We start from the raw sequence: 27,558 nt of genomic DNA, 5'->3' as shown, positions 1-27,558 counted from the left end.
CTTTTTTGAATGCACAATTTTTGTTCAATTCTTTTTGTACCTTGCGTTGTTTTTTCAAAAATGCATTTTCTTATTGTTAATATTATTTGTCACGATTAAAACGATTAAAAATTATATTCATAATGTATTAGTATAGAAAGAAAAATCTAACCGTCTATTTAAAGCTGGATTCGATTACAGATCCCATAATCAGTTCTAATCAATAATGAAATGCATTATAATTACTAATTACCTGATGAAAAGTTCTGATGACCTTTAAACCACATTTTTAGGCTAAAAAGGCGACTTTTTTACAAAAAAGTTCAAGTTTCAACCCAAAAATATGGACTTTCAAGTAAAATGATGCATCATCAAAAACACAAACTTAATTTTTTTAAGTATTTTAGCTTCAAACCAGGAATCTAATTGTTTAACCAAAATAGACGAATTTCGAACAATAAATGTAATAGTTGATGTTTCCTGGTATTTTAACCGAAAAGGATTTTAAATGTGAATAAAACACAGATGAATCAACAAAAAAGACCAATTTTAAACCAAATAGTTTAATCCTCAATGAACCCAGATTATTGTTCAATTCAACAATTGCATTTTGTTCTAAAATAGAGGAATGTTAATAAAAATACAATAGTTTTCAACCTAAATTAATCCTCAACCAAAAATAGCATGAACATTCAATAAACTAAGTTTAATTTTGAACCAAGAGATGATTTTTAATTCAGAATGATGAATCTTCCTACATAAATAAAATTTTCCTAAAGAAGTTCAAAATTCGACAAAGCAGTTGATTTTTGAACCACGGGATTAATTTACAAAAAAAAGTAATTGTTAAATTTTCTAGTAAAGTGATGAATCATTAACCAACGACAAAAATTTGTAACAAAGAAATTTTACTTACAACAAAACAGTTAAGTAATAATTTTTCAACAAAGCTATCAACAATTCTCAAAAACTTTCCACCAAAAAAATGGATTTTTAAATAAAAATGTAATAGTAGACTTTTTCACAAAAATTATTTTTATTTCCTTATTGGGATCAATTAATTTAGTTGGCATTTGAGCGAAAATATAAGAAAACAGGGAAAAATGCAAGTTGTTTGAAAACGGGGAAAACAAAGATTTTTTTTTAAATACCAGGAGAATTTTTATTTTTATAAAAAGGATTTTTCTCGAAAATCTCACTGTTCGAATTTGTGTTCTTCTTTCTTTTTTTAAATTTCTGCTAATATAAGAAATGCATCTTATTAGCTTTATTTATTTATTTTTAAAAACAGTAGATTCTTTTTCTGAAAATGTCATTTTATAATTTTAAAGTTATATTCAATTTTTTTGTGTCTGTCGTTACTTTCGGGAAAAATGAGAAAAATTATAGTTTGTGAAAAAAAATTATCCTAGACACAAAAGTTATTTATCTGGTATAAAACTCGTACGATACATCCCTCATAAAAGAGAAAATTAAACAAAAAATTGGAAAAAAAATTAAAATGTGAGGTTTTTGAGAAAATCGTCTTTAAATATCTTTAATCCAATTTTCATTATTCCAAAGTTATAAAGGCTTAAAGATAAATTTGAGTTTAAACAAAAAAATACAGCAAAAAATGTAAATTAGCGTCAGTTCATAGAATTTTTTTCCCTGCAAATCAGAAAATCAAATTTCTAATATAACTGAAGTTCGCAATCGTTATAAAGAAAATATAATTTTTTTATTCACAGAAACAAATTTCTTAGCAATAATATTGAGTAATCAATTATTCTAGGTGGTTATAGCTACGTTTCGTCAATTCATGCACTCCCATCTCTAATGGGTATAATTTTTTTTAATTTAATTTTTTCCCTAAACGCTCATTTCTCCGATTTTATTTACAAATTACGTAAATTTGATACTAAACAAAAATAACAAGTCCTATCCCACTATTCTTACTAGGGGAATGCTATTTTAAAAAATCAATTAAATTAATATTTTTTTCAACCCTTTAAAAAATGATAATTTTTTCTCGATAGTCAGTGATTGTATTTTATGTCACAAATTAATCTAATTTTTTTACAAATTAGAAAAATTATTATTTACTGTTAATTATTCGGTTCTTGCATTTCATTTTACAAATTACTTGCGTGTATTGTCAGACAACAGCAAAAAAAATTTCATTCGAATATCCCATGCCATTAAGTTCATTTTTTTTTCTGCTGTCTGACATTAATTTTACTAAATTAAAAAAATGGCACTATTGCGGTAGTAATATTGGATGAGACTTGTTTGCAGTTGTAAAATCCGAGAATTTAGTATTTAGAAGTATATTAGCATTTTAAACATTTTAATTCATTGTTTTAATTACTTGCCTACTTTCCAAAAGAAGTAATTCGTGGGATAAAATAAATAAAAATATAAATAAATAAAATAAAGAACCGAGTGAATAGGGGAAAATTATAATTTAAACACACCAAATTTTATGAATTAGAGTGCATGGATGGACTAAACATATTTATCGTAGCGTGATTACAATACAAAATAATGTATTACTTTATTTTATTGCTAAAAAATTGATTTCAATAATTTAGAAAATATATTTTAAATAATTTTTGCAAGCTTCAGTTACATAATTAAAATCTTTACAATATTAATAATTTTCAAGACTGCAAAATTATATAATTTTGCATTTTTGAACCTCTTTTGAACTAACTGAAATATTATTATATAAAGACTTTGGCTTAATTGAAAAAAATGATCTATCTATGCTCTTTAATCTTTGAACTGATATGTAAGAAATATGCTATTCGACTACATAATATGGCTGCTAATAATCCTAATAAAAATCTTCAATTAGAATTGGCCGTTATGGACACGTGTGGTAGCATTGCTGGAGCTATGAAAGCTGCCATGAAGGCTCTCGTTAGGGCAGATGTCAATTGCTTGCAACCACCCTACTATTTAGGTATGTATATATTCTTTCACCAGGCGCGAATAACTATAATATTTTTCATTAATCAATTAAAAATCATTACAAAAATAAATCATGCCAATATTTAATTAAATACATGATCCTAAATAAATTATAGAATAATAATTTATTTAAATGTAATTTGTTAATAAAATTTATATTTCCAACTATAAAAAAGGTGGTCTTTTCTAATCAGGATGAATCTTTAATTGCTTCTTGATCAATATTATATTAGGCCACCACAACTTTAAATTTTTCACATTTTTTATGGGTGAAAAATTGATGGTGTTTTCCATGTGGAAATTCTAGCTATAATTAATAATGGAAAACAAAAAATTAGTCAAGGTAAGTTTCACGCGTCAACCTAAAAAGGTAGTGTAGTCTATTCAAACTTTAAATAAGCCGATCAAACTTCCCGTTTCCATACCTTACCTCTCGTACTCCTCCTATTTATAAAAAATAATAAATAATAAATAACCACAAGATTTTTAATTGAGAAAAATTCAATCTCGAATTTAGAACTGCTGAACATAGTTAATTGATTATTAATTTATGAGCCATTAATAAAATTATAAATGAGACAAAAAATTTAATTATTCATTATATAATAATTTATTAATTGTTTTCGACAATTTTAAATTTCGTCAAACTTACACTTCAGGAATAGAAATATTGACGAATTTTTTTTATCGTTGGCAAGACTCAAATTGATCGGAAATTATTTTTCGAAGTGCCATAATAAATCCATGTTGAAATTAAATTCTTAGAATTAAGAAAAAAATAAGTATTATCTTTGTTTTTAAATTTATGTAAATATAATCTTCATAAGATTCTTAAGAAAATTTAAAAGGTTTTTAAATATTTCACACGTGGCAGAAGAGAATCTAGAAGATTTTAAAGAAATTGCTTTATTTGATAGCATTTACAATATATTATGAGAAATTCTAGTATTTTGAAAAGATGTTTAAGAATTTTAGAAGTGGTGAAGGAATCAAGAAAAATTTGATACTTTTTTTAAAATGTTTCAGAATTTTTTAATATTTGTAACCTATTTGAAACGTTTTCATTTCCTAAAAATGTTTTTAACAGACACGAATTTTTCTGAAAATTTTCAAAAATTATTCCAAATTGTAAAAAATTACCTTATAATCTTTAAAATTTTTCCAGTAATTTTAAGAAAATTTGTTTTTTCTCTTGAAAATTTTCGAAATTATTTTTAATTTTACTAAGCATTTCTTGAATTTATCCGATATTTGTTCGTTTTTATTTTGCAGGCTAACCAAATTGAAATATTTTGCTTTAAAATCTTCTAAACTAATTAAAAATTTTTCAAGAAATCGTTTGTTATGTTTAAAACCGTGTTTTTCAATCGTTTTAAAACTTCTGAATCTTCTAGACTATATGTATATATGACAAAATTGCAACATTTTGCCATAAAATCTTTCACACACTTTTTAGAAAAAATGTAAATAATTTAAAATGCTTTGTGATCTTTATTTCAAATTTCTCTTAAAATTACTTAAATAACAATCATTTAAAAATTTCCCATGAATTTTAAGAACTTTTTTTTACTCCCAGACAAAATTCAGTTTACCTTAAAAATTGGTAAATCTTAAAAAATGTCAAAAAAAATTTGTTTTAAATGACTTCCATATGCTTTTACTCCAAAATTTTAAATCTATAAACTTAAAATTATTCTTTTAAAATAAAACCGAATTACACTATTAAAAAAATCTAACATGTCATTTTCACAACAATTATATAAATAAACCGTTTTCTTGATACATTTTTAAGATTTTGTAACGGCTCTACATGAAAAAAGACATATAAGAGTCCAAACAACCAGAACAAATTTGATACTAACGCCGTCGCATGGCCGTTTTCAACCCATGGACCATTTTCAACTTTCGGTGACAGGAGGCTGCTTCTCCCCCACCCACTCAAACCTATGATCATTTCTCCTACTTCCCCTCACGTGTCACTCACTTCTTCTACTATCCCTTCCCAATATCCCTTCCTTTCCCTCCCCTGAGTTCCCCTTACTTAATTTAGTTCCTCTATCCCCTTTTTTCTTTACCTCTCCTACTACCCTTTCCCATTTTTTTCTAATTTTCCCTAATTCTCTCCACCTCACTTTACCCTTCGATACGCCCTTCCCTACTTCTTTCTCTGCTCCTTTCCCCTCTACCAGATTCTCCATCTCACACTATCTAATTTTCCCTACTTCTCCTCCCCTCATTGCTCTTCACTTCATCTGGTTCCCCTTACTTCACTTTCCTTTATAAGTTGTCTAATAGTTTCCCTACTTCTCCTGATTTACACGCACTTCACCTACTTTCTCTCAATGATTTCCTTCACATCTTCTTCTCCTCCTCCTTATTCCTCACTTCCCTTAGTTCTCCTTCCCGCATTCCCTCTGACATATCCTTATTTTTCTCTCCTATTTCCCTCAATTTCCTCTACTTATTTCCAAGTTTCCCTTTTACTTCCCCTACATTCGTCTTCAAAACCCCCCATCCGCAGATTTCTCAGCACTTCTCTTAATTCAACTCACTTCATTGCCCTTTGCCTCTAGTAATTTCCCTCCCCGCACTGCCCTTCACTTCCAATTCTTTGAATTGCCTTATTTCCACTTACTTTCCACACGTTCCCTCTCATAATGTTCCCTCACTTCGCATGATAGTCTATCACTTCCTTCCCTACTTCCTCACACCTATTTTTCCCCACTGCCTTTACTTTTCATCCGCTAAATATCCCTCGCATTTCTTCGTTCCCCTTCCATAATTTCCCCAAAATTACATTACTACCTCTCCATTTCTTTTCTTTACTTTTTCCTGATCCCCTTCCCCAAATTTCCTCTCACTCTCTATAATTTCCCTCTCTCAATTTCTCTTTACTTTCCCTATTTTAACCCACTTTTTTCTTACAATTTCCCTATTTTTCCTTCCATAATTTCCCCTTACTTCCCCTACTTTCCCAAATCTACTTTTCAATCACTTATCCTACTTTCCTTTCCCTCACTTTCCTCATTTTTCTTTCCCAAATTTCACCTCAATTTCTCTTTTTGCCCACAAATAATTTTTAATCATTTCCCCTAATTTGCTTCCCCTCAGTTTGTTTCACTTCTATAAAAATTTCTGCAAAGAGCATTATTATTATTAAAAAGTTATCAAAAGAATTTGAGTTTGTTTTTTTCATTTATTTCAAAACCTCTAAAATTTAAAAATTTAATAATCAAAAGCAGAAATTTTTTTAGATTAAAGTGAAAATCATATGTCGATTCTTCACTTCAATATAATGAAAATTTAATTGACATTTTTTGAAATAAAAGTTTTATACAGAGATTTAACGGAAAAATCATTTTTCTGTGAATTTTCAAAAAATCATAACGAATGCACCAAAAAAATTCACCAAAATTGTTTAGCATAAGGTAAATAATTTAAAAAATATAAAATTTTAAAGTCGTCGTGTCTGATTATAATATTCAGAAAGACAAATGGAGATTGAACCAGAGTATACAAGGCAACTTTTTTCATATATGGGATTTGAATAATCAAATTTGATAGTGTCAGCCCTCAATCTCTATATGCAGGTCACTTTTGATATAAACAATTTTCTTTGCAAAATTGTTTGAAAATATGTGTTTTTTCAATTAATTATTGATGCCAGAATAAACAATTTTTTATTTGTATTTATAAACATAATTTAATTTCTATTCAAAATATAGTAATAGAATTTCTAAAGTAGCTGATTCAATACGTGAATTATAAATCTAAAAATACGTAATTTGGAATTTTCAAATATATATTAAATTTATTTCAGAGATTTGTAAATAAAAATTCTCAAAATCTTTCCAGATTTAAAAGTTCTCGATTCTAAATTTTCGAAATTGCAGAAATTTCATGTGTAAATCATGAAAATTGCAGAGAGTTTTGAATTGTAACACAAAACTTCCACATTTTTTCATTGTTAATTTTCCAAAATGAAAACTCTTTTAATCTTTAATTTTAAACATTCACAATTTTCAAGAATTATACTTTAAAATTCTTTACCCTCGAAAATACATGTAGAATTGCAAATTATTATTCAATTTTCAAGAATTATATTTCAAAGACTACTGTAGGGTATAAAATATGTAACTTTTTGGGAAGTAATTAAATTTGAAAGATGTACTATTAAAGATTTTTAAATTTTTAATATTTTTAATTCATGACTCTTCAACATATAATATGTATAGAATAGAAAATAATGCTTTTTAAGGATTTAATATCCTAATTTATTGAATTTGATAGATTTGCAATAAAAATTCTCAAATTGTCAACAGTGAAATTGACACCGTTAATTTATTATTAGAAAAAGCTCACATTGATCTTCGTTTAAAAAAATCCCTTGCAACTTATCAAATTCTTATTATTTCACATTCAAGAAAAAATTAGAGAAAAACTTTTAAAGTTAAAATGCTCTGGTGTTTTAGTGAGATAAACAGTCTCAATTTTTATTTTATTGACCTGGATTAGAAAAATGCTTTTCAAACTCAACAAATTGTAAGTGTAGAAGAAGAAAAAATAATTTTTCCCTCTCTTGAACGCTTCTTCAATAAAATTTTCAAATAAAATAATCTGTATGACACTTCTGCTTTCGATCAATGTTAACAAAACGAAGAAATTTACCAAATTTTTGAACAATTTAAAAAATATTCGCAAAGGTATTCGCGTAGGGAAGCAAAAGTGACCTTTATACAAGAAATACCCATATATTTAAAAAAAGTGTACAAAAACACGTAAGGTAATTTATGCACTGTTGTAATATCAATCTAGAATTAAATCATTACCTAGCACTTTATCATTATTCATTATTCATTATTACAGAAAGGAATGAGATAATTGATCGATTTTCATAACTGTAAAACAGTAATTGTGTATGCATACATATTTTTATCATTGTTTTTTCACTTAAATATATTATTAACTAATTTATTGATCTTGATTTTCAGAAAAATTAAAAACTGAAAAATTTGTCCTATTCTTTCCTCAAACGATAAAAAAATTGAATAAGTAGAACCGGCGAGGCTTCTTAGCAATTCAGGATGATAAGAAATGTATTGGCCAACAACGACAATTTTATCATTATTATATAACAATTTATTATCACAAGTTTCCAAGCTAGCGTAGCCGACTTATTGTCATTTAAAACCATTGATAAACTATTCATTTAGAGTGAACGGCAGCACTAGCATAAGGCCCTGACCAACTTAGACATTTTTGTCGAGGAGTTTCCTGATTTTTCTGAAATTATCCTTACAAAGGCTGCAAGAACTGCAACATAAAGCTACTTTTTTTTACATATTCCTCGAGGCTCTAAGTGACCTTTTTTCCAGCAATATAATTATATTCAATAATGTTTATTGGTGTTGGATTGTTCCAGATCTAGTTTCCAGTTTCGATTCCTTTTATGGATATACAGTTAATTTATATTTTATTATTAAGAAAACAAAGGCTGTGATAAAAATCATCTTTATTGTCTTTTCAAGGCAAAAATGTTCAATTTCAGGAATAATTGGTCCCGATACGATGACTAATGCTGAAGCCGTACAGAAAGTAACTTCAGTACTGAGAGTACCTCAAATTGTAAACAAAGCCTCCAACTCACCATTTCTCCACCACTTGCCAAAAGAATCGGATGAATACATCGTTCGAGTTAGTACACAAATATTTGGGTGAAAATCAAAAAGTTGAAATTATTTGGTTTACAATTGATTGAGAAAAAGTATTTTAGATCAACTTGAAATATATTTGTTCTCTTCCTATGAATTACAATAAGTGTGAAAATAATTATTTTCGAGTTTGAGAAGTAAGCTATTATTTCATGATTATAATTTTTTTGCAAAAATTAGAAATTTTTAAATGTAATTTGGGAAATTTTGTAAGTCAAAATAGCCGTCAGATCTGCTTCTTGAGACTTAAAATATCAAATTGACATTTTTTATTATCATTCCTTTGAATTTTGTTTGAAAAATGTAATGGAATCCGAAGAATTTCCCCCAATTTATAAGGATTTAAAAGGTTTCTAAGTATTTTTAATGATTCCAAAGGACTTTATAAAATTTAAAGGAATCTTATGAGATTTCGATAGATATAAAAAAATTCTAAACATTTTATAATATTTCTATAAATTACGAAGTATTTCAAAAGATTTAATACGGATTCAAATGCTTCAAGTGATTAAAAGAAATCAGATTTTATGTGATATCACAATAATTTAATGGATTCCGAACAATTTATTCACAAGAATTGAGAGATTTCGTAGCATTTCAAAGATTTATAAATATTGCAAGATATTTCCAAAGATTAAAATTTTTTTGAAGATCTTTAGATATTTAAAATGATTCACAGTAATGCTCAAGGACTTTTATAAATCTCAAAGGATTTAAAAAGATTTTTGAAAATTTTAAATATATATGAATAATTCTAAGTGGCTTCAGAGTATTTGGAATATTTCAGGGTATTTCCATAGATTAAAATAAATTTTCATTTGATTTCGATAAATTGAAGATATTTAAAAGGATTTTGAGATATTTTGAGAATTCTCAAGAATTAACTCACAAGATTTCAGGAATTTCGTAGTATTTCCAAAGATTTTAAGATGCTTAAAACAATTCTAAGGAATTTCCAAACGAGTTTTCAAACATTTAAAGAAATTTCAAAGTATTTTAAAGATGTAATAGATTTTCGAAGATTCCAAAGGATTTTTAATTGATTTCGATACATTAGAGGGATTTAAAAAAATTCCAAGGTATTTTTCAAGATTTCAAGGAATTTTAAAAAACTTAAAAAATGGCAAGGTACTTCCAATGATTTCAAAAATTTCAAAGGATTTTAAAGAATTTTAACAATGTAAGATATTTATGTAAACTCCAATGAATTTTTAACAGCTTTGATTAATTTCAAGGGATTTTAAAAGATTTCAAAGGATTTACAATTTTCCAGGATATTTTCAAAGAGTCAAAGGAATTTTTAATACATTAAAATAAATTACATGGATTTTCAAGGATTTCACAGATTTTTAAATATTTCAAATGGTTTTAAATTGATTTCGACAAATTAGAGGGAGTTACAAAGATTTTAAAGTATTTTTGAAGATTCCAAGGAATTTGAAAGAACTTTAAAAATTGAAATTTATTTCCAAAGATTTTAATAATTCGAAGAGATTTTCAAGAATTTTTAACAGCTGGAATTAATTTCAAGGAACTTTAAAATATTTCAAAGTATTAACCATTTTTAAGGATATTCTATTAATCTTGATGAATTAAAGGGATGAAAAAGATCTAACGGTATTTTTAAGAAATCTAAGAAATTTTTTTAATCTTTAAATAATTTCAAAATATTTCAATGAAATTAAAATTTTTTTCATGCAAATTTGTAAAGAATTTTGCCATATTCTTGAGGATTTAAATGGTTTTAAGGGGATTGAAAAGCTCCTTCTAGAAGTCTTAAAAATAAATGTTCGTAGAATTAACAAATATCTTTATATTTCATTGAATTTTAAGGGTCTTATTTATTCTAATATTTTATTTTTTCTTGCATTTTTATTTTTATTTAGAGAGTTTATACGTATAAAAATAATTTGCTTGTTGCTAGGCTGTATAATAAAACAAAATATGTAGCTTCATATTTATTTTAAATTAAAAAATAAGTGCAACATCGATTATTTTTAGCTTTTCATATAATTGCATTGGGGTTGCCAATAACTTTTGTGTTACTGGATGAGAAGGTTATGCAATAGAAATTTTATCAATTTGAAGACTATATTTTGTTTGGATTGATCTATCAATTAAACTTTTTACTGGGAAAAATTACATTTTATTATTGATATTTTTATCACAAAGTGACCTGCACTTAAATCATCAAATTAATAAAAATCTGTTTTGTTAGCCGAATGCATAAAAACTTGGGGACCTTTAAAAAGTGATTGGAAGTCTAAAACCACAATTGTAAATAAGAACAAAACTTATTATGTAATTCTAAAATTATTTCTGTAGAAATACGTGTATTTAACAATTAGACCTTAAGAAAAAAGGTGGTCAGGGACACGTTACCGCATGACATTTACTCAAGTTTAATCGAATTTATTTTGATACAAAATAAAGTAAATATAATTGGTTGTTAGGATATATTATTGGATGAAGTAGGCTTAATAAAACGCTGTAGTTAAGAAAATTATTTTAACACAAAGGTTTAATAGTCCAGGCGCATGACATTCCCAACTTTTTTATTTTTACCCATACATAATCGACAACTGTCAAAGTTTTAACAATTTTTTTTAATAAACAATTTTACACAGGCTATTCTTAAAACGATGGATGCTCTAAATTGGAAAACATTCACTCTCACGATCCAGAAAAAAGACAACGATGATGATGATGTGCAGAATATTGCTAAGAAACTGACGATGGAAGCCATTGCTAAAGGGTTATGTGTCTTAATCCATGAGGATGACCAAAATGGTGAGGAAAAAAGATTATCGTAAAATTAAAAAAAAATAACTTAAAATAAATCTTTAGTTCTGATGAATTTAAATAATGATCTATCTAGAGCAGTACGAATACTTCTGTCTGTTCTTTCTAGCATGATTTATATTTCAAAACTTACCACATCCTTGTAATTTTCTTACGTTTACTTATATGAGATTTTTAATCCTTGCAAAATGTAAATATTCACTTCATTCATAATGTATTAGTATAGAAAGAAAAATCTAACCGTCTATTTAAAGCTGGATTCGATTACAGATCCCATAATCAGTTCTAATCAATAATGACATGCATTATAATTACTAATTACATATATATTAAATTATTATATATTTAAATAAAGATGAAACTATTTTATAAACGTTATTTTGATCAATAGATTTTTCATCGAATATCGTACACATTGGAAAACCTGATAGTCGATTTTTCGCTGGTCCAGTAAATGCAACAATTTTAGTGGTCAGTGAAGGAAACTTACAGCCCTATTTGAATCATATAAGTACTACAAATTCAGTGATCCTCTTAGAAGATGCCAGGTAATTTATAAAAAATAATAATTTCCCTATTTATAGGATAGTTAGCTGTTGTTAATAATGAAGATTTATCGCAATTACAAGATTTATAATTTTTTTCAAACGCGAACTTTAACCTCGTCATAAGATAATAGGATAATGACAATTTCACATGAAGGAAGGTGGAATTGAACTGTTTACGTGATATGGGAAATTGATACGTGTTTAATTGCTTTCCGTTATATCGATTACGATACCGGTTTCAAAACATAGCACAAAGTAGCACGAGGAATTCAACCTTGAATTATGGAACACCTTTTGTATTATGAACTTGCAATTTACGGCGCGAATTATCGCGCTGAACGACTTCCTAGTTTGCCGTTTCTTGCAATCTTTTTGAAGGCCATGAAAGTAGACTATAATCATTGAACTAAATAATGTTTGCATCATAATTAGAAATTTAATTAATTTAAACAAATAATTTACAAAGTATCTACTCAACAAATTTGCTGCAAAGAAAATTTAGAATTTAAGCTTTTTAAATTTCTCTTAATTACTGTATATAGTAGGAAAAGGTCGAATGTTGCATTGCCGTTATCGGCAATCCTTTTATATACAAGAAAACTGTTAATAAGAACAAATTTAGGTTGATTTAACGAAATATTTCACTGAAAGAAGAATTTTTTTGTTGAATCAATTAAATATTCCATCTGCTAGCAGATGTGATTGACACAAATAAAAAATTTTGTTTGGTCAACCAAAGATTCTGTTGTACATATAATAACCATTTTCTGTAGTTGAACCAACAAAAGTTTTAATTTTATTTGATAAACGCCCCAAATAAAAAAAAAATGTAGAAACAATAGTTTCTAGCAAGAACGCTAGTTATCTTACGTGTATTGGATATGTATAACAATTATCTATACCAAAAATATCACGCCTATAGTCTAGACTTTAACTTATTGGTACACAAATTTAGAGATGTGTATGTTGGATTGATTTTTTAAACATTTTTCAGACATTTTTGATTTGTTGATAATATTTCAAGATTCAATATTTTTTGTTTTGAAAAATCGATTTTTTTAGTTAATAGACATATAGAAACAGCCCACACTTTTCGTAATTTTTCACTAATTGATAAAAAAATTCGGAGATAACATTCTTAGATGCAGCGGCGGATCCAGGCCTTGGTCTCGGAGGGGGCGATCGGGGCGTATAAGTCGAAAAAAGCAAAAAAAAAAAAATATTTCAAGTTATAAGTATAAAAACTTAGAGCTCGGGGGGGGCGATCGCCCCGATCGCCCCCCTCTGGATCCGCCAATGCTTAGATGGAACTCTTTATGCGTTTTTTCTGTAAATCTCTTTATTTAAATTGAGGCTAAGCTTTGTATCAGAGAATATTCAAGAAATATAACACTTCTTTAAAAATAACCGGATAATAATTTATTCACAATTAAAAGAATGAGTATGTACCATAGGTCAGTATCAGTTTCCTCACAACTATAAACTGTTGACTTCTCAATCTTCACACTTGACTCGACCTTATCCCCACTCCAGGGTTTCCTATCAGTCGCACACATACACACACATCTTTAGCCATGCTAAGCAGCAAAAGTTTCTGATCATCAGGTTATCACCTAGTTCACATTGGTATCCTTCTTTCCGCTTCTTTCCCTTTACTTATTTATTTACCTTTCCCCTCTGATCTATACTATTGTACATACCATACATTTTTCTTCACAAACTCGATCTCGTTGATCACTTTTTTTCATTTTGCAGCAATCGTGATCATTAAAGAAAGAAAGGGAATGGTTGACTCGCTCTACCTGATTAATTGCTTATGGTGGCCCGGTAGCCACTTTAACATTCTGCAGAGAATAATCTTTTACAACAATTTTGTAATTCTTGAGTGGTGAATTAGGTACCTCTACGTCTAAAACCAAGATTTTCCGTATATTGTAGTAAGCAAAGTATTGTTTCAGATTTGCTATCACTTCTGCTGAAGTCGTAGACTCAGTTTACAAAATATTTGTGAATTTTGTAAAAGCATCTATCACTACCAAGATATTCTTTTTCCCCCATAAGTCGCGAAGCACATATATCCTGATGATCTATGTAGATCAGAAATATGTATTGTTAACAATATAATACTAAAATATAAATAAACTAATCTTACTAATTTATCAGCTAGAGTTCATACATAATAATAATATGAAATATTATTTAACCAAATATTATCTCAGTAAAGTGAAATAAATATTGAAATTAGCTACATATTTCCCTCGCACACATTTCAGCTATGTATTTCACTTTGAACTAAACTCAACTTTTTACTCAAAGTTGGTAAAGTATTAATTTATAAACGAATTGGCAAAAACTTACGCGAAACCTGACGAACAAACTCAAACCGAGTTATTAATCCGGCTTGGAATTTTAAAAATTGCATCGATAAGGAAGAAAAGAAGAAAGGAAAAACTGAAACTAGTTGAAGGAAGGCCCGCTGTGTTTTCCTGGCCGAGCCGCAACTCGACCCCCTTTGTTCCCTTTTCAGATAATTTTCAGAACACCTATGGCTTTACCGAACACTAGAGCAAAGGCTAAAATACTTGAAACAAACCTCTGCATGCTTTTCATTCTTTAACTCCACTGCTGGATCATGTTGTGCTTCGCCCCAAACTCATAACTCATATCCTCCACATTCACGGAAATCAAACTAGTATCTCTCGCGTTGTTTCGATTCTGCAATGACACCTTTTCAAATTCTGACAAAAACACCTCGGTGGAATAGAGCCGGTTAACCCTGGCTTCATCTTGTAGTGGAAAATCAGGAATCCCATCGGCAATTCATCGACTATTATTTCAATGTGTTCTGGTTTTAAGTGAAAGCATAATAGGGTCCTTCCCTTTTGTCTTGAGCCGATCAACACTCTTGTGATATCATGCTCGATCTCATAGACTGTTCGGTGCTAACGCACCAGCCACTCTGATCTTTCTATATATCCTTTAAAATCATCGAATTTTCTTTAGAATTTCGCCATTCGATGTCAAGGTTCACTTGAAACACTCCTTCTGCCTCTGTCTAGATCGTATGCTAGCACTGTCCTGTGAAGCCGTCTTGTTGCTGATGGGAAGTAATTCCAACTGTCGGTTTGTGATAATGATGACTCTGTGGTATCTATTTATCTCCGAATGCTTACTAGCTGATTTGTAATTGCTTCTTGTTGAGCAGAAATTTCTCCTAGAACTGGCTGATGCTCTGCATCCTAAGCCCTTCGGAGCCAAGGAGATTGGATCCCTAGATCTTGTTGACAGCAAAGAATTATTAAATAAAATAATTTGTAATAGTGTAGAATAGTCCTCCACTAAATTATTTTCTTAAATCACACATATCACATCAATTTAATCTGAAATAAAGTTTCGGGAAATTTCCGTCTGTCCGAAGAGACCAAACAATAAATTGTTCTCAAAGATTACTCAAATCAGAACCAGAAAAAAATTAGATCTGCAGGTCTTTCCAAATAAAGTATTTTATAAATCGCATGCTAGATGCTTCTATTAGGTCTGAAATAACGCGATCATAGTTAAAATAGTTTTAAATCTTTTACAGATTCTAAATAAAAAAATCTAGCGATTTACTTTAACTAGAGACAATATTTTCCATATGCACAGTCAAGGTCAAGCATTACCGACACTCTTTCGAGAAATACACCTCGTATATTATATTAAAAGCTAATTAGCTTATCTCTTTGGCGGGAACGAGAAATGACCACAATCCGAAAATTTTGAATATAAATTTCAAGTTTATTGAGTGTGCACCCGTCAAAAAATTGAATAATATTATCTTGAGGGCGAACACGGGAAGACATATTAGAGATAGGAGAAGATAATTTAAGATCACATTCATAAAAATAATGATAGCAATTAAAATTAGCCGGAAGATCGCTCATCTAGATAATAAATAGAAGTGGTCCAAGGTGAGATCCTTGCGGCGCTCCAGAAGTGAGTATAAATTCTACAGAAGAGTGTCTACAATGTTAAACAAACGTTTACCTGGCGGATAAAAAACAGTCTAATAGTCGAATGATATTATCAAGTAGATCAAGTATTTGTAGCTTACTTTTCAATATTTTAGGGTCTACTTTATCAAATGCTTCAGAGAGATCAGTGTAAATGACGTCAACCTGGTTATGTCTATAGTTAGCAATAAGAGATTTAAAACACCTTTTCTAAACAGGAAGTAAATTACCAATTTGAATATAAGAAGTCAACAACATTTCTAGTGGAGGAAGGACAAATTCAGAATACTTCTTAATAAAAGTTGATGGTGTCATATCAGAGCCTGCTGTTAATTGATTAGGAATCTTTTTTATGGCATTTCGAATTAGCTTTTGGGATCATTCACAAAATACGTGATACTTACAGGGGGGGCGGTCTGTCGAAGTATTATTCTCCATGTTAAGACCAATTGAAAAAGTATAACACAAGGGGTGGGGGTAATTGTCTGGAGTTCCTGAAAATTGTATCACGTATTTTATGAATGGCCCCTTGAGCCATGTATTTTCTAATCCTTCAACTTAAACAGTCTGAATATCACTAGGCAATAATAGTCTTTCGATAGGGACATGATATGCGTCATTCCAATGAGGTTGTGGGAGATCAGATGGACTATAAATTTTTATAAAATAATCTGCGATAGAATTTACAATAGCAGGGTGGCGATTCAGCAAACGATTTCAATTTCTCGGTCATTTCCTGGTTTTTTGAAGTCAAGTTTTTTTATTTTTCCGGTCAACTGAATGTAAAATTTTCATATTTTTCGCAAAACGTAAAGATTTATTTTTAATCATGACGGTCATTCTAAACATCCCTTAACACAACAAAACAAAAAAGTGCATAATAAATGAACTGGAATAGTGGAATTTAAATCCAAACAAATAAATTTTCAACTAAAATCATGAATATCTAACTGAAATACTTACATTTTTAAACAAGAAGATGAATTTTCTAACAATTACATTAACTTGCAAACGAAAAGACTAATCTTCAAACAAAGGAAATCATTTTCTACCAAAAAGTACAATTTTTAAACAAAATACATGATTTTTAACTATTTAGTTCTATTTTCTATCAAAAGAGACACATTTGTAACCAAATAGTTGAATTTTGAACGAGAAATCCCTAAAAATTTAACATTTTATCATAACTAGATAAAAAATAGTTTTTACTAAAAAGGATAAATTGTCAATCAAAAATTAAATAATTAACTTTTAAGTTGAGAAAATCAATTTTTAACCAAAAAAGACGAATTTTCAACTAATGTTTTCAACAAGATTTCATTTTTCAACTAAGTAGATTTATTTCTAACCTCAAAGATGAATTTTTAACTAAAATGCTAAATATTCAACTGGAATACTTAAGCTTTGAACAACAACAACAAAATTCAACAAAAAAGTATTTTTTTAAAACAAAATACGTGAATTTTCAAAAAAATGTTTAACAATTAAATAAAAGTATCAATTATCGACCAAATACTTTAATTTTTATCCAAAAAATATAAAAAGTTCAACTAAAAATAAAAAATGTTGAATTTTCTTTAAAAAATGTAATTTTTAACTTAAAAAGATGGAATTTTGAAATAATATTTAAATTTTCGGTAAAAAATTCCATTTTCATCTAAACAAAAAAAAGTATGTAATCAAACAGTTCATTTTTCAACCAAAAAAGTGAATTTTTAATCAAAATTATGAATCTTCAACAACAACAAAATTAATTTTCAATAGAGGAGTTTATACTAGAACTTTATTTACACTCGAAATTTTCAACCAAAAAGAAGAATTTGTAGACAAAGAGATTAACTTTACAAGAAAAAACTCATTTTCTCCCGAAAAAGTCGATTTCGTGACAAAATAATTAAAAAATTGATATTAAATAAACGAGATACTTTTTTAAAAAGTGATCAATTTTCAATTGAAATTATAAATCTACGAACAACAAAATAAGGTTTTAACCAAAGTTTTTAGCTTTTAACCGCAAGTTGATAAATTTTTAAGAAAAAAAAGTTAATTCCTCAAGGAAAACTAAAAGAAAATGTATATTATATTTCGGAAATATTTCTTCTTCGAAATACTACTTCTACTCTGAAAACTACTTGAATTGTTTTCTTTTTCTAAACTTCGGAAGTAGCAACTTATAAATTGTGACGAATTTTGACTTAGAAGAAGGATTTTTTAACTCCTTTGTTTTTTAATCCTAGTTTTAATTCTTTTAAAAAATTTTCGTTCTATGTCACAACGATATTTTTTTTCACTTATATTCTCTTCAACTGTACATAAACTGAAAATCAATTTTCGAAGTTGACTAAAATTACCGAAATAATAAAAACTTGAATTTTGCTACGATCAAAAGTAAATTTCTGGTTTTTTAGTTCAATTACCAGACAATTTCCGGTATTCAAAATAACCTCACTTTCTATATTACTACCACACTCACAAAAAGGTTTAGTTTACCAAACAATAGTTTGGTTATCCGAAGAAAATTTTTTAATTGCTATAAAAGCAACAAAATCGTTCTGTTGAGTCAACCATATTATTTTCTTGAAGCGTTTGATGAACTAACCAAAAAGTTTGGTAGGCACAACCAACATTTTTTGCAGATTGAACAAACTTATTTGGTTAAATGAACAAATTATTTATTAGTTCAACAAAATAATTTTCGTGACTTGACAACAATATTGGAGATTTTACAAAATAATTTTGCTGAACGAACGAAATATTTGAAATCGCAGAAAAATTAAAAAATGTATTTTGTTTGTAAAAATGTATTCATTTATTTATTTTGTGAAAAAATATAAAAAATGTTATGTATGAGAAAAAAACTAAAAGGAAAAAATGTATTGTTTCAATAAAATTTGTTTGATCAATAGAAAATTCGTTTAATTAATCACAATTAATTTGCGGAATACCCGATGATTACATGAAAGAATGATTAATTAAGAAATTTCATTTGAATACTTTAAGATACTTTAAATACTTTCTTAATTAATTTCAAGTATCTGTTTATGACTTGAGAGATTAAATACAACGAACAATAAAATGTACAAATTGGTAAAATGTATAAATTGGTACATTGCAACAAAAAGAACTTAACCAACTTTTTTGTTTGATCCAAATAAATTATTTTGTAACTCAAAAAACTTTTTTGGCAGTCGCAACCAAATTTTGGTAAGAAAGGCCATAACTGCTCAAAATAATTATTTTATTGCTGGGACATCATTTTTTTTCGCAGTGCATTCTACTTAAAATAAGAGCTTGAATCAACATTTTTTTAGGAAGGTTGTAAATAACTTAATTTAGCAGTTATTAGACACACCTACAGTCGAAAATATTTGTATTTAACCGATAGGTACAAAAATTACGAGATAAGTTCCTTGGGTGGAATTTATCCGTTTTTTAGGAATTTTTTATTCGTTAATAATGTTTAGATTTAGTGTTTTTTATAAAAGAAAATCGATTGTTTAGTAAATAGTCATGCCTACACTCTTAATCCTATAATTCATAGTAAACCATTAGTACAAAAATTTCAAAATAGGTCTGTATCAATAACAGTTATATGCATTATACTGTTTTCAGCTTAAAACATTTCTATTACTCTACAACGATTATTTGATTATAAATTTTTTTTTAAGAATATGAATCTCAACAAAACTTTCTCAGATGAAAAAAATTTCACCAAGCTGGAATTTATGTGTGCAATCAAAATAGTTTTTTAAACCAAACTTTACCAATTTATTCTAAAAGACATCTACATTTTTTAAATATTAAATTAAACAATATATGTATACCTTAAGAATATATTATCAGGGAGAACAACGGATTAGTTTCAAAATATAAAAAATTGTATATCCTTAAAAACCCGACTTATATTCTTTATTAACCATTTTTTTGGTAAATTTTTTAGTTTTTATTTAAAGAGAATATTTTTTTTTTAAGAAACGACTTCGATGATTTGGAACTCAGGGTGAAGAAATCCAGGTGGTGGGCAGAAGAGGGATCCGGAAGATATGACAGTGAAGAACTCAGAGAAGTCAGATGGCTTCAAGACGCAGTGGAAGTTTACGTGAATGCAATAGAAAATTTGTGGTGATTGCACATTTTTTTATTTGAAAAATTCCACACTATTAAATATTTTTTTTATCGCAATTTTGTTTTTTTATCAAAAGTTTATTACTTATATCATTACTTTTTTGATTATAGTTATGGGTGGTTGCCAAAAAGTTGATCTCTTTCAGGTCGTAGACATTTTCGACTTTTCCTTTCCATAATATATTTTTTCTAAAACCATCTCAAGGAATCTCAAATTAGAAACAAAATATAGTGATATAATGACACTAACCAATTCTTGGATTAAAACTTTAACTTTTAAATAAAATCTTATTTATTAATTTAAAATACATTAATTAAATATTTGGAACCAAGAAATGTTTTCTAAATATTTAATTACTTATCGGATGAGTGAAAAATCCCGAAAAATGAATATAAGGATATTCTAAAATTCCCGAGAAAGAAAATATTCTAAATAGAAAGTTTCCGAAATTATAAAATAGGCGAAATAGAAAAATTCATACATGGAAAATTCTCGAATAATACAATTCACAAACAATTTATAATATAATAAATTTAATAAATTTGCAGACAGCAAATTCTCGAATTTTATAATATGCTCTTTCCTGGGGAATTTTACAGTATCGGTATTTTTATTTTTAAGCATTTTCAGTCGTCCCAATCAAATTTCCAAGAAAAGTCGCAGAGTTATAAATGATCGTATTTATAAATTAAAAATATAATAATGAAATATTTCGATCCAAACCATTTTTTTGGATGCTCAATGTTTTTAAAAAAAATTGTTTGATTTTTCAATACAAATACTTTTAACAAATTTTCTTAATGCAAAAGTATAATACAAGAATAAGATTTTCGTTACAAAAGGAATAATGTACAAGACAACTATGCACGTTTAAAAAACACTTGCATTGAATTTATTTTAAATAATTGTTATTTTCAATTTAAACAATAATTTTTCAGAGTAATAATATAAACTATCGGAAATTTTATTATTCGGAAATTTTTCGTTTAGGATATTTTCTTTTTCGGGAATCTTTTACTGTCAGGAATTTTGTTTTCAGGCATATTCCATTATTGTATTATTAATGAATAAATTAGGTTTATTATAAAACAATATTTTAATTTATTACATTTTAGAATTTTATAATTCGGGAATTTTCTAGGTTTAACAATTTCACGATATCAAATCTTTCATGATTCGGCAATATTATAAAATTATCTGTTAAAGATAAAATTATTATTTTTTGTCTAGTAAAAAGAAGAAGTGCAAGAATCAAGTTAGCCCAACCGACTGGAATAATGCTTTGACTAGTGCACTGGCGAGACAAAACGCAGAAGCGGAATCAGCTGTGAAAGTTATGGAGATTTTAATTAAAGATCAAAATTCGAAATTAGCTATTTTGGGAAAAATAAAAGTTGTTAACAATAAAGCAACTATCCACTGGAGAAACTCAAAAACTGACATTGATGATAATAATAACGATGACTCTTCAGAAAATTACGATGATAACTTCGAAATAATTCCGAGCACTTTCAAAACACTGATATCAAAGGCTATGGAAACACGAAGTGGCTGTGCTATCTCAACGAAAAACAACGAAAATACATTTACTGATGGTGAAGATGAAGCCGCACGTGTCTTCGTTTCAGAAACGGATGAGATTGAATGGTGGACAATGGTAAATTAATTTTTTTGACAATTTTGCTTAATCTGTTTTTCTAAAACCTAATTAATTCCTAGGAAATATATTATCCGAGGTATCTGCAAAAAATTAGATTTAAAATTGACGTATCAGAACTCAGAATGGTCTTTGTAATCGAGAAAAGAAATTCTCGGTTTGCAACCATTTGTTACAGTCATTGAAATTATATCATTCGAATTCTTAAGACCGAAAATGTTTTCATTTGAAGTAATCAGATATAGAAGCATTCAAAGTAGAACTATTTTGGGTTTTAAACTTTTATAATTAAAGCTAAAAATGTTTAACTTCAAACACTCAAAAATGTACACGTATTAAATGGAAGTTTTTAACACTTTCGAATTGAACAATTTTTAATTAAATGCTATCAAACTGCAAAATTTTAAATTTCTAACTTTTATAAATTGAACAGTTCGGAGATTTCTTATTAAAAAATATAAATCCACAGTATAAGTAGCGATGCTCTAAATTAAAATTGAACCTCCCTTTTAACTCATATCAACAAAAATGTTAAAAATACTATATAATATGAATCTCTTCCAGGTTGGTAAAAGATTGAATATAAATATTTTTCTTCGTCCACTCAATAAAAATGGTTTTAAAAATTTACCTTATGAAAAATAGTTAAAAAGTTTCGAACCAAAATTTCTCCATTTCAAATAAATTACAATATCCAAAACAAAAAAGTGCCTCTTCTAGAATAATATCTTGGAAGCCAAAATATACCACCTTATAACTTAATGACAATTTGAAAAAAATGTTCCTATTTCAATTAGGAAAAAATTTTAAACCGAAATTCCCTTCCTTCCAATACTAGAAAAACTTTAAAAATAAAAAATTCCTCTATTCTAATTTCAAATAATTAAAAACTGAAACTTCCCCCTTTTAAAATAAAATAAAAATGTTTTTAAAGAATTCCCCACTTTGAATTTAGAAAAATTTCATAAAATCTTACAAAAATGTCCCTTCTTTCATCCTGAGAAAAATCACCAAAATTTCGACCCTTTCAACTCAATAAAACTGATAAAAATAAATTTTCTTTCAATTAATGAAAAATATAAAACAATTCCTTTCTCCCATTCAACTAACTAAAAATGTAAAAAAGTTGATTTTATTTCAATTTATTAAATATACAAAGAAAGAATTTACTTCTTTTCAACTCAAGAAAATGTTGAAAAATACCAAATTTTACTCTCTAAAAATCTATAGAAAAAACGTTCCTCTTTCAATTCCGAAAAAAATTCTCTCAAACCTAATAAAAGTATTTAAAAAATGGCTTCTTCCAATTCTGAAAAATTGATCACTTCCAACTCAATAGAAATGAAAAATTTTCATCTGCCAGCTAAAAAAAAACTTTAAAACAAAAATTTTCTCCCAAATAAAAATCTTTAGAAAAAAAAGTTTCTCTTCCAATGTATAAAAAGTCAAGGGCCAAATTTCTTTTCCTACAACTAGGTGCAAAGCAAAAAAAAGATACTTCTTATAATTACGAAAAATTTTAAACTGAAATTTTCCCCTTTCCAAATCGATAAAAATTATACAAATATATTGACTTTGTCTTTTCCAGTTTAGAAAAACTTTAAAAACAAAACTTCCTCTCTTCCAACTCGATAAAAATCAGAAGAAAAAAATGTTCTACTTCCAATTCGGAAGAACTTGAAATCAAAACTGTAACCCTTTTGACTTAAAAAAAGTTAATGATGAGAAATTGTATACTTTCAATTGAGAGAAAACTTGAAAAGAACAGATTTTTACGTTAAATTCTATTAAAAAAGTCACACAAAAGTTCTTTTTCAATACAGACAAAATAGAAAATAAAAATTTCAACCCCTATAACTTGATAAAACTGATAAAAATAAAAATCGTCCTCTTTAATACTGAAAAAAAATTGTAAGCCAAAATTTTCCTTCCCTTGCAACTAAAAATCTGATAAAAAGAAAAATTTCTCTTTTCCAATTTACTATTGAAATTTCAAATAAAGAATCTTCCCTTAAACTCAATTAAAATGATTTAATAATGGCCAGAAAAAATTAAGTAACTAAAATTTTATTCCATTCGACTCAAGAAAACTGATAATACCAAAAAAGGGCTCTGCTAAATCAAGAAGAACTAAATTCTAGAATTTCCTTCTTTTAATCTTAATAAAAATGTAAAGGATATTAAGTGTTTCCGCTTTAACTCAATATAACTCTAAAAACGAAAAGTTCCACTTTCTAGATTGAAAAAAATTCATTACCCCATTTTTTTGCTTTCTTTTAAAATTATAATTGTGAAATTCAAACGATTCTCATAATCTAATCCTTTTCAATTTAATATCTGAATTTTAAGTTGCTCAAATTAAGAATTAACCATTTTTTATTTTTAAATTAAAATTGAACACTCACACTGACAAATTGGAATTTTTTCAAATTGAACAATTGAAATTCTAGGGTTTAACGTTTTTAGCACTCTAAGATTTAAAATGTATGTTTCAAATTAAATTCAAACGTTTAATAATGATTCAATTAATTTTAATTTATTTTAATTTATTTTAAAATTAAAAATAGCTTATAAGGTTTCTATTAGAAGCTTAATTTTGTTTAACGACGATGGCATTCGAATTGAAAAAGTTCAATTTTCAACGCTAAAATCTGCAAATTATTTAATTTTGAAAAGTTTTAGAATTATCTTGTAAAATAATTTATTGTTTATTAAAAAAACGAACTAATTTTGATATTCTGCAGAATTGCAATATAAAATTCTTAAAATGGTAAATGCGATTTTTAAAATGATGAGATCGATGTTTCTTCTAGAAATTTATGGAATTCTTGTGAAAAAAATGAACTTATTGGAATTTTCCGGATTTTCCCGGTCCCACAAAATTCCCGGCTTTCTAGATTTCCACGATACAATTGTGACCCTGAGAACCATTATTCCTCAGAGTTTAAATGAACTTTTTATCTCAAAATCTGAAATTCTGCATATTGAACATGACGCTGTATGGTAGACTGGGGCAAAACCGACCGCTGGGGCAAAATCGGCTCGCAAATAAAATGGCTATTGATAAATAATATTAATTATTTGCGCATATGATAATTAATTATTTGAGAGAAATATTGCCATAAAATCAGATCTGGAAAATTTACGATCTAAAAGAAAAATTGTGCAGAAAACAAATTTGACAACTAAAGAGTGAAGATTCTCTGGAATAAATATAACGTTTTCAACATTAATTGAAATACTTGAAAAATAAAAATTTAATCTTCTGATAGATAAAATATTATTCCATGAGTGAATTATAAGAATTAAATGTAACTCAAATCCAAAATATATTAAATTTATAAAATAACTGTACGCGGGGCAAAAATGACGAAATTCAGATTCTAAGAAAGAATTCAATCATCGAATTATTTGCTTATTAAAATAATTAAGACGTATGCAAATGTAATGTACAATAATTCACGAGTTTAAAGAAAAGAAAATGAATCAATTCCCCTTCTTATTAACTTTTTATGGAGCAACAAATGTCAGCAGTTTTTCCCCGATCCCAGTAACAAATAATCATCCTAACCGTTTTTATTTTATTTTGTAATAATTTCAAATTGTTAAGAAAATTTCTTTTGTTAAAATTTCTAAGTGGCAAATAGTATTTAATTGACAAGAAATATAAAACAAATTTCAGGTGATGACAGGGAGTGGAGTGGTTGGTTCCATGTTTACCATGGGAATTCTGGGCGTGTACATCATCTACTCAAATATTCGGGGCCCCAGATATTAAAGTTCAGAAATTCAAATTTACCTCACATTTTTTCTAAAAGATACTGTCAACCGCAGATATTATAGTACATTTTTGCCAGGGGTAAATACGAAACAACATTTATGCTCTATAAAAAATATTATTTTTGTTTAAACTTTCTGTAAATCTTATAGATAAGATGTTTAGAACATACCAAAATCATACAAATAAAAAAAAGTATGGCTTAATACACTAAGGTCATAATCGCCTTGGTTAACGGTATTTAAAATAATATAAAAGCAGGAAATATTTATTATAATTGATAAGAAATGAGATTATCGTTTAAATGTTGTAAATATTGTTTGAAATCTATATTTTTATGAAAAATGCCAATTTTCTACAAAAATTAAAAACATACAATTTGTTTAAAATATTAAAGGTCCCTTAAAACCTAAATTTTTTTACTTTAAAATCAGAGATTTCCAGTGAAAACACGAACATAATCTAATATTACAAAAAATGTGAATCTACTTCAAAATCTAATGATTTAAACAATAGACATTCCAATTTTTTACTAAAAAAACATTCGTGAAAATGGCATAACAAAAAGTTATTTAGAATTAGAAATATTTTTTGAAATTTAATTATTCTTCTTTTAAATAACCTGTATTCCATTAAGCACGTTTACATAACCTAAAATGGTTCAAAAATAGTAAATCTTCTTTCGAAAGATTTCAACGGATTTAGAAGATTTTCGGATATTTTTCAAGATTCCAAGAAATATTCAAGAGCATTAGAAAATTTCAAGGTATTTTAAAGGATTTTAAATATTTTAGTATATTTATAAAGATTGTATTGAGAGTACATACTCCCGAAAAAAACACTAATATTACCAAACATTGTTAAAAAGGTTTTAAAAAATTTGGGTCAAAATTATTTTGGTTCAAAATAAAAATTTGTATGCAAAACGAGATTGTAACCTAAAATTCTTGAAAGATGGTTATTATTTGAAAACTAATGATCTTAAAACGAAAATTTGAATTTCTTTTAAGAATGATTAGCACAATCAGAAATTATTCAAGCTTATCAAATTCCATGCAAAAAATAATGGATTGGAATCTAATGATTTTTGTTTAAAAATTCTAATATCAGGTGTAATACGTCAACTCAACCTATAGTTGTCGAAAGTTTATAAATATTCTTTGAAAACTAATCATTTTTGTCTTTTTATTTCTAATTATAGTATTTTATTAATTGCTAGGTAAAATATAAACAAAGTAAAAAACGCTAAAATGACCTAAAAACTAGAGTTGTTCAAAAATTCTAATATCCTTCTACTCTAATAATGGTTTATTGAATATAATATATAATTTAGTTTGAAATTTATTAATTATTGTTTAAAAGAACCAATTTTCGGTAAAAAAATTTTAAATAACCTAACCTCAAATTGCTCAAAATCGGTAATCTTGTTGATAATTTTTTTGTAACTAATTAGATATCAATATGCGATTTTTTTGTAAAAACGCTAACACAACCTGACTTAAAGTTTTGGAAATTGTAGGTATTCCTCGAAACTTTATAATTTCAAATTAAAACTATTCTTTAAACATACTTATTTCCAGTAAATAGCACTAACATGAAACATTAATATAATGCTTTCAATAATTTTATAGATAATTTTTGTATGTTTTTATTTTAATGCGCAACAATATTAAAAAGCACTAATGTTTCTTAATTTGAATAAAGTTTACTATTATTTTTCTTATCAAAAAGGATTACTTCTAGATTTAACTTTTTTAATTTGAATCTACATAAAACAACTTCATAGAACTATGTCTTATCTAAATATTATTCATTTATTTTTATTTATATCTGCAAACTTGCAAATTCTCAATAATTAAAAATTTGAACAATATTTTTGAAATTTTCTATAGCGAAACATTTTTTTAGCAACCGCCTTCTGCATTTTTCCCGCAAGTGTTCTAGCATATTGTTGACACGCAGGGATGCTTTTTAGGCTATTAGCAAGTGAAAGCTAGGCACCTCCAAGAG

At 27.3% G+C, this 27,558-nt stretch overlaps 1 protein-coding gene across 4 annotated transcripts in view; it reads left to right on the top strand.

Annotated features, from left to right (window-relative positions):
* Positions 1-27,558, top strand: part of LOC117170669 — a 34,534-nt gene that overhangs the window by 2,173 nt on the left and 4,803 nt on the right. Inside the window, exons 2-8 of one of the 4 annotated variants that reach the window (XR_004466837.1) lie at positions 2,819-2,926; positions 8,483-8,628; positions 11,273-11,435; positions 11,839-11,995; positions 19,960-20,109; positions 21,344-21,770; positions 25,453-25,629. Coding sequence is in view for 3 of the 4 variants with exons in the window: in XM_033357597.1 (XP_033213488.1) it covers positions 2,819-2,926; positions 8,483-8,628; positions 11,273-11,435; positions 11,839-11,995; positions 19,960-20,109; positions 21,344-21,770; positions 25,453-25,548 (1,247 nt within the window). In the remaining variant the exon portion in view is untranslated. Of the gene's footprint in view, positions 1-2,818; positions 2,927-8,368; positions 8,395-8,462; positions 8,629-11,272; positions 11,436-11,838; positions 11,996-19,959; positions 20,110-21,343; positions 21,771-25,452; positions 25,630-27,558 lie in introns of those variants that run through there. The other 3 variants (XM_033357597.1, XM_033357596.1, XM_033357598.1) reach the window with 3 other exon arrangements.

This window comes from Belonocnema kinseyi, chromosome 4 (genome assembly GCF_010883055.1).
Source record: "Belonocnema kinseyi isolate 2016_QV_RU_SX_M_011 chromosome 4, B_treatae_v1, whole genome shotgun sequence".
Taxonomy (NCBI): domain Eukaryota; kingdom Metazoa; phylum Arthropoda; class Insecta; order Hymenoptera; family Cynipidae; genus Belonocnema; species Belonocnema kinseyi.
The sequence above is the reverse complement of the archived record's forward strand: the minus strand, read 5'-3'. Positions and strand labels throughout refer to the sequence as shown.